General features: G+C 56.8%; 1 protein-coding gene across 4 annotated transcripts in view; it reads left to right on the top strand.

Moving 5' to 3' along the window:
• The window catches only part of PEMT (phosphatidylethanolamine N-methyltransferase), a 79,795-nt gene extending 73,674 nt beyond the window's left edge, over positions 1-6,121 (top strand). For all 4 annotated transcript variants that reach the window (XM_012806052.2, XM_012806049.2, XM_012806053.2 and 1 more), the window contains exons 4-7: positions 491-636; positions 2,393-2,504; positions 5,374-5,448; positions 5,822-6,121. In XM_012806052.2, the coding sequence (XP_012661506.1) occupies positions 491-636; positions 2,393-2,504; positions 5,374-5,448; positions 5,822-5,879 (391 nt within the window). In that variant the 3' untranslated portion in view covers positions 5,880-6,121. The remainder of the gene's footprint in view (positions 1-490; positions 637-2,392; positions 2,505-5,373; positions 5,449-5,821) is intronic.
• The last annotated feature ends 4,554 nt before the right edge of the window (positions 6,122-10,675 follow it).

The raw sequence follows: 10,675 nt of genomic DNA, 5'->3' as shown, positions 1-10,675 counted from the left end.
TCTGCTGCCCAGACCTGTTACCACATGCCCAGCCCCTGTGTCCTGCTGGGCCCTGGGCCCTCAGGCTTTGGGAACCAGAGAACCTGAACCTCCAAACTCACACATGTGCTACCATAGTCACCCCTTTTGGTCAATAGCTTGACCCCAAGGGAGCCTGATGGGATGTGGAGGAGGACACAGGGGGCCTCTGAAGTACCTTAAACCTCACATTGGTGCCCAGGGTGCGGGTGGCTGGGCGTGCAGGTCAGAGTGTCTGGCTTCTCTTGAAAATTAAAAAAATGCGTCAGTTATGGGCCCCTCCCTGGTGGCAGCGAGGGCAGGACAGTGCTGCCCAGGTGACCTGGGCCCCACCTGCAGCTGCTTCACTCACTCCTGTCCTGCCGGGTCCTGTAGGCACTGAGCTGGCTACTCTCCAGGGCACCCTGGGGATGAGACAGTCGGTCCTCCTCCCATACAGTGATGGTCTGTCTGTCCTTTCCTCTGCTTGCAGCTTCACGCAGGCCATGCTGAGCCAGCCCAGGGTGGAGAGCCTGGATAACCCCATGGCCTATTGCCTGGGCCTGGTGCTTCTGGGAGTGGGGGTCGTGTTTGTGCTCTCCAGCTTCTTCGCTCTGGGTTTCACAGGAACCTTCCTAGGTAAGAGCCTGAGGGCTGGGGTGACCTGAGCAGGACCTGGGGTCCATGGGAGGGGCAGCGCCTTGTGTTGCTGTCTGGTGTTTGTGATGTCTGGTGGGGAGCACTAGGGCTATCCCCTGGCCCTACCCCTGACCTTGGGCTCAGTTGGGGCATTTTCCCTCCTCCAGGCCTTGCTTGTCCTTGGTTGGAATGGGAGGCTGGGCCCTAATAGCTCCTCTAAATCCAGGGCACTGAGCTTCTGCCTTCTGGCCCTGGCTCTAAGAGGCCTTGAGGCAGTCACAGAGTTGGTCAGGGAAGGGGCCATCAGGAGTGCCTGGATCTGGCAGTTGGGCAAGTGTGGGCAGGTGGGAAGGAGGCAAAAGCCTTGGAACACAGGTAGGGAAAGGCCCGGTTGGAGGCCATGTGAGGAGCTGAGGCTTTGTCCTGGGAAGCTGGGAATCATGGAGGGGTCCCAGCCACGAAGAAGCTGGACTGATGGAGTCAGACTGTAGGTGGGGCTCAGGGTGCTGACCCCGAGTGGAGGGGTGGCAGGGAGAGGTGCTAAGGGAAGGTTCCTCCCGCAGGCTCTGTGCAGGCAGAGTTGGGGGAGCCTACAAATGCCAGGGACTGCAGCCTCGGCATCCCCCACTACCTGCAGACCTGGCTTGGAAGCACATTAGATGTAGGACAATGGGGCCACTTCCCTCTATGAGTCAGCCAAAATTGGGTTTCTGTGCCACTTGCCCCCAGGCCCTGCACCCATTTCCTATTTCCTAAGAAGAAAGAGCCTCCTGGGGTCCTGGGTGTCCTGCAGGCCCTGTCCCCTTTGTTCCAGATAGTGACGCAGCCCTGCCAACCCCCCTGTATGTTCTTCCGTTGTTGGGCGGCTGCCCTACTTTCTGCCTCTGATGAAGCCCCATTGTCCTCCTGGAGGAGGGACTGACGAGGGGTTTCTGGGAAGAGGATGCCCGGGAAGGGTGCAGTGGTGGTGTCCTTTATTGGATAGCTACACTGTGCCTGTGGTGATAGCTGCTGCGTGTGGGCCTGTGTCAGATACTATCCCTGACCCCTTGGCCATTTCTTACTACTCAGAGTAGCCCTCAAGGGGGCTTGTGACCATGAGGTAGGTGGGTGGACTGCTGGCCTTTCTGGGATCAGATGTCTAATGGCCACACTCTTTACCGTGTCCAGCTCCTCCGGGCTGCAGGTGGGAAATCAGTGGTATCAGGACCAACTTCCTTACACGTGGCGGACAGGACCTGAAGCCAGGGCCATGCAGCCTGAGGTGTGGAGCGACCCTAAGCCACCAGCTGGCCCTAGAGGAAGCGCAGGCCCCTAGAGGGAGAGCAGCTCACTGGGGCAGGGGGAGTGACAGGCAGGCAGACTGCTTTAGCTGAGGGTCAGAAAGGGTCTGCTAAGGACACAACAAGGCAGAGGGCAAGGAGATCTCTGTGCAGAGAGTAGGGAAAGGCATCGCCAGGGAGGGAACTGTGCATGCAAAGATACAGAGGCAGGAAGCAGAGGAAGGCAGTGTGGCTGCAGCCCAGGGGTCAAGAGGATGGGGCAGGTGGTAGCAGGGGGACCCATGCCCCCTGAGGGGTCTCCATGCCTGCTGGGTGCCCTTGGACTATATGCTGCTGAGCCTGCCAGGAGGGCAGAGTCCTATGTCACCTGCAGGTCTCACCACAGGCCATTCTGGGGGCCTTTCTTACAATGGTGTGGCCAGGGAGATGACTGGCTTGAGTGACCCTGCTGTCCTTCCCTTTCTTATCCATAGGTGATTACTTTGGGATCCTCAAGGAGGCGAGAGTGACCACATTCCCCTTCAATATCCTGGACAACCCCATGTACTGGGGAAGCACAGCCAATTACCTGGGCTGGGCCATCATGTGAGTACCAGCACAGCCATTACCTTGCTGGCCACCTCCCAGAGTGCAGGGCCCAGCTCAGTCCTGAGGGCTGGGCCCTGGGAGAGAGAAAGGGGGAACATGTTGTTCACGCAGGCCAAGGGTATCCCGGGCTTCCTCTTAGCAGGTTTTATCTGGGTTGACACAAACAGCATCCTAGCACAGGGGCTGGGTAGCTCTCTCTTGAAGGGCCAGGGAGCTTAGGCCTGAGGCCATAAGCAGGTCATAGCCCCCAGCTCTGCTCCTGCAGTGTGAACGCAGTGCTTGCCAAGCACCAAGGCAGCTCTGTTTGACAGCACTGAAATTGCATTTCAGATCATTTTCACGTGTTGTAAAACATTCTTTAGATTTCTTTTTTCTTTTAATCATTTAAAAATGTAAAAAGCATTTGAGGCTGCCCCTGTGCTGGAATATTAGGGCTGGGGAGGCCCTGGGGCCCAGAGCCAACAGTTGCTGGAAGCCCCTGGGCCCCTGGAGGCCCGGTCTGAGCAGCACAGTCCAAGTTGCCGGCCCCTCATCACACACACACACACACACACAGAGGGGCCTCCAGTGCTAGGAGGGAGTGGGTCTGGCACTGCTGTATGCCTCGGCTGGGTTTGAGCTCTGATGGAGATGCAGGGATGTGGTAGAAACCCTGAAGTGAAGGAAGCCAGCTGCCCTGGACGTCATACCACACCCCTCATCACAGCAGGTCTGGTGTAGCCATTTTCTTCCATAGAAGAGTTTTTGGTAGAAAGTATTCTGCTGCTTTTATTTAACTATTGAAAGCCACTTACCTAAAATATTACAGGTGCTCCCATAGCCCTGAGGGCTTGTAAGGCCCCAAAGAGGAGTGACTCTAAAATGGTGGGATATTAGGATCCCACATCCAGAGTTGAGATTGCTCACCACAGTCCTGGGACTATGAGAAGGGGACTTGGAGATCTGGCTGGGACCCTCCCTTCCTTACCCCACATCCAGACCGGGCAGTCTCCAGCATTGCAAGCTCAGCCTGTAAACTGTCCATCTCACCTGCCTTCCAGGTGGGCCCCTCCCCTTGGACTCAGTGGGGTTAGACTGTGTGTCCCAGACTTACCTGAGACCCACAGGGTGACCCAAACTGAACCGAACTCCCCTCTACCCAGGTCCTTCTGCAGCCAGCACTCAGGCCCCTCCTTCTACCTGGAACCCTCCTACCTCTACCCTCTAGTCCTTCCAAACCTAACTTGATGTCCCCTTCTCCAGGTAGCCCTGCCAGGTCCCTCATCCTCAATGGTTTAGTTGTCCATCTCTCCAAGAGCAGAGTTCACAAATAGATCCCCTCTGTGTCCCCAGAAGTGCCTGTTGCTCAGGAGTGAGTGTCAATCCCAGGCTCAGGGCTGCCAATCCATGGCTGTCAGAATTGCACGGTACCTGCAAGGCCCCTCTGGAGCATCAGCCACATACTGAGGGGTGGTGCCCTGGTCTGAGAGTCATTAGAGATGAGCCATTACCTGGCCAGACGCTGACCCAGCAGGTCCTCTCCCAGGTGTCCCACAGCACATCTGGCTTCCACCTGCCAGGGCCCCAGGGATGGGGCCTTCCTGAAGCTCAAGCACCCAGGCAGGCCTGCATGGCATTAGCCTGGTGCTGGGGGCAGATGGCAGAGGTGACAGCCAGACTGTGAGGGCAGATGGGTCTCCTGCTTTGTGTTGTGTGGGAGTCCTGTCCCTCCCTGGCACCCACGGTTGTTGTTGCTAAACACCAGGTCTGGGATTGGAGCCTGGGCTTGGGCCTTCACTGTCCTGTGTCTGCCCTGCCTTCTCCTAGAGCTCCCAGACAGACAGACAGATAGGCCAGTGTGAGGTCCTGGAGTGGAGGGCAGAAAGTAGGCAGGCCTGAGAGTCCCTGCAGGGTTTCTAGGTGTCCTCTAGCCCCTCCATCTTGGTCCCCTGCCACCTGGAGCTCCTACTAGGTCTGGCTGGGGAGGGGCCATGTAGTGTAGAGATGGCCTGGGCAGCTGAGAAGGGCTCACGCCCCAGGCCTGGCTGTGCTCCCTCTGCCCGCACCCTAGGCCTGCCCACCCTCTCTCTGCCTACACCCCAGGCCTGCCTACCCTCCCCCTGCCCCCTTGCTCCCTTGGCCTGCCCTCCCTCTCCCTGCACCCTAGGCCTGCCTGCCCTCTCTCTGCCCACACTCTAGGCCTGCCTGCCCTCCCTCTGCCCCCTTGCTTCCTCTGCCCACCTTCCCTTTGCCTGCACCCTAGGCCTGCCCACCCTCCCTCTGCCCCCTTGCTCCCTCTGCCTGTAACCTAGGCCTGCCTGCCCTCTCTCTGCCCGCACCCTAGGCCTGCCTGCCCTCCCCCTGCCCCCTTGCTCCCTCTGCCCATGCCCTAGGCCTGCCCTCACTCCTTCTGCCTGCGTGCTGACTCCCTCCTCCCAGCTGATGTGTATGTGGCAGTCCAGCCCCCATGGGAGCAGTGGGATCAGAGGTAATGATAGAAATAGGTTGGGGGGGGGGCAGCTGGACAGCAGCTATTTATGGAAACCGGAGGCAGATGCACTTAGGCTCCCTAGTGCCGTCACTAACATGCTGCTGGTGCTCGTTGTGTGGCACAGTCAGGTGGTCACTGTGGACAGCTTGCAGCAGGTGCTCTGTCCAGCCTCTGGGCTGCTACACACTCTGCCAGGGATACCAGGGGCTCCTGGAGGCCCTGTACCCTATGCCCATCCATGCCCAGGCTCAAGCTGGGATCAGGAAAAGGCACCATCCAGCTTGGCTCGATTGGCCCAAGTGTTGGCTGGAGGAGGCAGGACATGGGGCAGGTGGACAGTGGCCCTGAGAGGCTTTGGTTCCATGTGGGGCCCTGACCTTTGCCTGTCTCCCGTAGGCATGCCAGCCCCACAGGTCTTCTGCTGACAGCGGTGGTGGCCCTCACCTACGTGGTTGCTGTCCTGTACGAGGAGTGAGTAGGGGTTGTCATGGGCAGGGGTGGGGCTACCTCTCCCTCAGAACCTCTCCTCGTAGCCAGGGCAGGCTCAGCTGGACTGTCATCAGACAGGACACACCAGGGTCACAGCTCAGAGGCAGCAGCAGCTTAGAGTGGACACACGTGGGGTCTGTGAGACCCAGCTATAGCCTGGCCACTCCCTGGTACCCTCTTACTCTCTGAACCCTCCAAATCAGCAGCACTCAGCGGCTCTGGGGGATGAAGAGATCCACCCCACCTGGACACCCTCACTTTCAGGGGGTGTCTGTGCTCATGGGGCAGGGCTTTGGTGTGAGGAGGGGCCTGTGCCCAGGATCAGCTGACTGAAGCCTCTTCCCCTGCCCTGTAGGCCATTCACCACTGAAATCTACCTGCAGAAAGCCTCCAGGTCCCACAAGAGAAGCTGACCGGGCTGTAGCAGCTTCACCAAATGCCTGGTTGGCCTTCTGCCTACCCCAGGCACCAGGCCCTGCCTGGGGGAAGATGGCATCCAGCTGCCGCTCAGGGCTCATGCCTGGCATGGGCTACTCCAGTGCCTTGAAATCTGCTGCCTTGGGGGTCCTGGACATGTCACCATGTGGCCACTGCGCCCCTCTTCCCTGCTGTCCCACACTGTCCCCAAGTCACTAATAAAGGCAACCTGACTCCAGCATCCCCTCCAGGCATCTATCTGTCCATAGGGAAGAGCAGGAGAGGGGAGGGGCCTCTCCAAGGGCTCTCGTGCCAGACTGCCTGGCCCTGTTGTGCACTGCAGCCTCACAGTGTTGGGTGGGCTCCACTGTCCAGGCTTCCAGACAAGGGATTTACATTAGCGATGTGCCTGGCTGTGACCATGGCTTCACCTCCAGGCAGCTTGGCATCCTGTGTTACCTGCCCTCACCCCCTGCCCTGGCACTCCCAGGACACCCCTCTGCTGCCTCTGCTGTGGGGGAGGCAACCAGCATTGACCAACATGAGGTGGGCATGTGTCATCACGTCCTTCATCACCACAGTCTATGGTGGGCAGGGACACTGTCGTTTCCTAACAGTTGCCGAACAGCCTCATGCCGCTAGGTGGCTGGGCACACAGTGGGCACCCTGTGTGTCCCTAGGAGCTGCCATCCAAGGGGGTGAAGGCAGGCCATATGCCAGGCAGTGACCAGGAGTGTGGGGTCAGGAGTTGCCACTGGGGCTCCAGAGTTTGTCAGAAGGGAGCCCCTCGGTCTTCCTAGCCCCAGTGCTGCCATGTCCCGTGCTGACCCTGGTTCCGCTGCTGGTGGCTGGGCCACACATCATTTCCAGAACTCCCAGACCCTGACTGGGGGCTGTCAGGGACCCCCGTCCTGCAGGTGTCAGAGGCCCTCAGCCCTTCATCCTTGGCTGGTAGCTCTCTCAGGGTCTCTTTTGCCCCTGAAGGCCAGCAAGGGGCTCCCCAAAGGACCTATGGGATTGGGGCTCCATAGGAAGAGGCTTGTGCCTGTTCCAGCTCCCCCTACTTCCTTTGGTGACCTCAGGCTGGCTACTGCCCTCCTCTGGCTCCTGGGCTCCTTAGTCATGTCCAGGGGGCTGCACCGGACAGTGTCTAGTGGCTGGCCCTACCCAGACACCCAGTGCTTCAAGGCCATGGGCCTGATTGGACATTTACAAAGATCTTGGGCCCAGATCTCACATCTCACTAGAGCCAAATGGTGCATCTCCCCCTGGGTTCCTCACAGATGTGGTGCTCAGGGACACAGAGCACATGGCTTCTTCCCAGCAGCCCCAGCAGCCACCAGCAGGACAGTGGACACATACATTGTGGTTTGTTCACATAAAGCACTGTCTGCAGTGAGGACTGTGTGGCCGGTAACGCGTGGCTGGTAACATGTGGCCAGATCTCACAGACACAAAGCAGTGCAGCCTTCGGTGATGAGGGCTGGCTTAGTTGGGGGCAGGGGGAGAACAGGGATCCTCAGGAGCCAGAAACAGCCCCACACTTGGTTCTGGTGCTGTCCAGCAAGTGTGCACATATGAACTTTCTTAAAGCTATACTTTTCCTTTTTGCACTTGGCTATTGCTAAATTATATCAGGTTGAAGCAGATAAAATTGCCAGTGCTGAGGGCAGTGCCTGTGGCTTAGTGGGTAGGGTGCCAGCCCCATATACTGAGGGTGGTGGGTTCGAACCTGGCCCTGGCCAAACCACAACAAAATAATAGCTGGGTGTTGTGGCATGCGCCTGTAGTCTTAGCTACTCGGGAGGCTGAGGCAAGAGAGTTGCCTAAGCCCAGGAATTGAAGGTTGCTGTGAGCTGTGACACCATAACACTACCGAGGGTGATAAGGTAAGACTCTGTCTCAAAAAAAAAAAAAAAAAACCCAACAAAAAACACCAATGCTGTCCTTGATCATTTCTAACTATAAAAATAGTATTATTATATGATTCAAACTAATACCTCCTCAATATTAAAGAAAAACTCAGCAGTTTGAATAGTATTAACCAGAAAATGATCAGTGAAAAACAGTTCACTAAAAGTTTTGAAAGAAACATAATTGTGGAAGTGCAATTTATTTTAGCCACAGTGGTAGTGGTGGGGGGATTTTCTGAGATTATGATGTTTGAGCTAAGACCAAATGCAAGAGGGAGCAAACTGATGGAAGAGTCCTCAGGCATATGGGTATGGCATGTGCAAAGGCCCTGGGGTGAGAACAAGCTCAGAGTGTCCCAAAGGAGCAGCTCTGAACAACTAAGCAGTGTCAACCATGGGCACCCTTAGGGGGCAGGAGAAGGGGTTAGGAGCTCCTGGGCACTAATGCATTTGTAGGATGTTTGGCCATGACACTCAGGATGCCAGGTCCAGCCCAAATGAGTTGGCCTTGGAGACAGAATCACTTCTATGGGGTGACCTGAGGGGTGTCAGGAAAGCCCCATGTGCCTCCCCTACTGCTTGTCCTGTGTCTGATGTTCATCTCTTTTCACCTCGAAGGCTGACATGTGTCAGGGAAAGTGCTGTGTCTTGGGACAGTGAGGGGGCAGTGAGGGGCTCACTTATCTCCCCAAATCTGACTTGCAATACTTGAGAGGAAGGGGACAGGGTGGCTCTGGGCCAGAGGGACTGCTATTTCATGACTACCATGTAGGCTGGTGCTATCTCCTCTTTGGCATTAGAGAGGCCTAGTGACCATTTCAGGAGGGCTTCTTTGAGGGGGTGAGAGGACCTAGGCCCAGCGCCCAACTCCTCACACTCCTGGGCCAAATACCCCTCAGGGTCTGCTAGCTAAGCTGAGCACAGAGCCCTGTGGACAAGGCCAGCTTCCCCTCTTGGCACCGGCCTTCCCCTATAAAACCAAGCCCTCCAAGGACACAGATCAGCCTTTCCTTCAGTTCTAGTCAGGAGACTGTGGGGAGGGCTAACTCCATCCCTGCACACAGCTTTTGGAGCTGTAGCCCCTCATCTGTTCATGGTCCCACAATGTCCGCCTCATGCACATAGCAACAGTGCCGCCCTCACTGCTCATGGACCTCTCTAAAGGCTTTGTTTTTGGTTTCTAGAATTCAGAATGTCTCAGGGACATTGTCTCTTGAGGGACAACGAGAAGCATCTAATCTGACCTTGTCTAATGCTTCAATCTCTGCCTCTCCACTTGCATACCCCTAGGGTTAGGGAGCTCACTCTCCACACACACAGCCTTTGAGGACATGCTGCTGGCTCTGACTGATGGCCTGGTCAGGCCTATAAAGCTCCAAGTATCCTGACCCATGCACAGGGACTCTGGGCTGAGCAGGACTCTGCTGGAAGGGTCTGCTCTGATCCTACAGAACAGAGTTCATCACTGATGAGGAAACTACCAGAGAGTTAGGAGCTCAGCTTGAGGAAGGGAGCTTGTTAGTGAAGGGGAGGAAAAGCCATCTCTGGTTAGCTCCTTTCCTCTCTTCAGGAGATGGCCGAGGGCCAGGGTCACATATGACAAGAATAAGCCTCAGAACCTCCTGTGTAAGGAGCTAGTAGGGACAGGCCCAGGCTGGCTCAGTGGCCTCTGGGCCCATGGGCCTTCTTAGCCCCTGTCCTAGGAAGGTCTGCGTCTGGACTCTGTGTGGGGTCCAACTCAGGACACAACCATGCAGAGCCCTGATGGGCCCTGCCTAGCACACTCCTCAGACCCAACTTTCAAGAAACTTCTTAATGCTCTTTGCCTCCAGACCCAACTGTATGGCCAACATTTCCTGCCTGAGGGGCCACCCCCAACGTTTGGTCAAATATTTTAAAATTCCCATTCCATTCTGTGCAGGAAAGTTGCTATGCTGCAAGTCAGATCTGTAGTCAGGCTCATAGCCTCATAAGTGCTGCGTGTTGCCTCCTGCTCGAAACACACAGGACACAGAATTACCTGCTGCACAACAGAATGTGCCCATTGTGTACGTGGGCAACAGGAAGACACCCTGCTGGCTGCAGGCCCAGCTGTGGGGGAAGGAGGCCTGCACATAGGGAGAGCTGGGGTCAGGGCCATGGCCCTGGCACCGTCCTGCCCTTTATTTGGTATCAAGCTGACCCTCCTGGGAACAGAGGCCTGGAAGGAACGGCTGTGTGGGGTCCACCTTGTGGAAGGTAGAGGAAGGTGTCACTTAGTCTGGGGGTGTTGCTGGCCCCTGCCTTGAATAGCCCCTCTCTTGCACCCTCCACTGGCCCTTTCTGCAGCCCTGTGTAGGGGCAGGGGCTCAGCTTCCTCCCACAGATTCAGGCAGACAGATTTGCCTCAGATAGGCAGGGAAAGGAGGGAAGAGAGTGTCAACGGGGCAAGAACCAAGAATGGTGAGGTCCCAGTCCCTGCCGGCCTGTCAGATGACTCCTGCATAAATTTCACCAGGGATCAGAGCCAGGCCTGGAACTACTGATGTAGCTTAGATCTGGCTTGAGAGCCCTTGAGTGTTCACTGTGATGTGTGTGCTTGACGTATCTGACAGTAAGAGTGAGGCCTGAGAGAGAGGCAAGGACTCTGTGGCAAGCGCCTTGGATTGTGGCAGAGCGACCGCAGCAAGGGAGGGGAGGACGTAGGCCAAGAGCCAGCAGGCTATGGTTCAAGCCTCAGCCCAACAGTAACTAGCTGTGAGATCTTCCCTCTGACTCAGTTTCTCCTTCTATAAAATGGGGAGAGTAATAGCTCCCACCCCTCAGGGTTGCCTGGGAAAGGTGGCATCACTTAGAACAGAATCTGGCACCCAAGTGGCATTCTCCAGGCTCATGGGGGC

Source organism: Otolemur garnettii, unplaced genomic scaffold, assembly GCF_000181295.1.
Source record: "Otolemur garnettii isolate 467f Iridium unplaced genomic scaffold, OtoGar3 scaffold00046, whole genome shotgun sequence".
NCBI lineage: Eukaryota > Metazoa > Chordata > Mammalia > Primates > Galagidae > Otolemur > Otolemur garnettii.
This window is presented reverse-complemented; position numbering and strand designations above follow the sequence as displayed.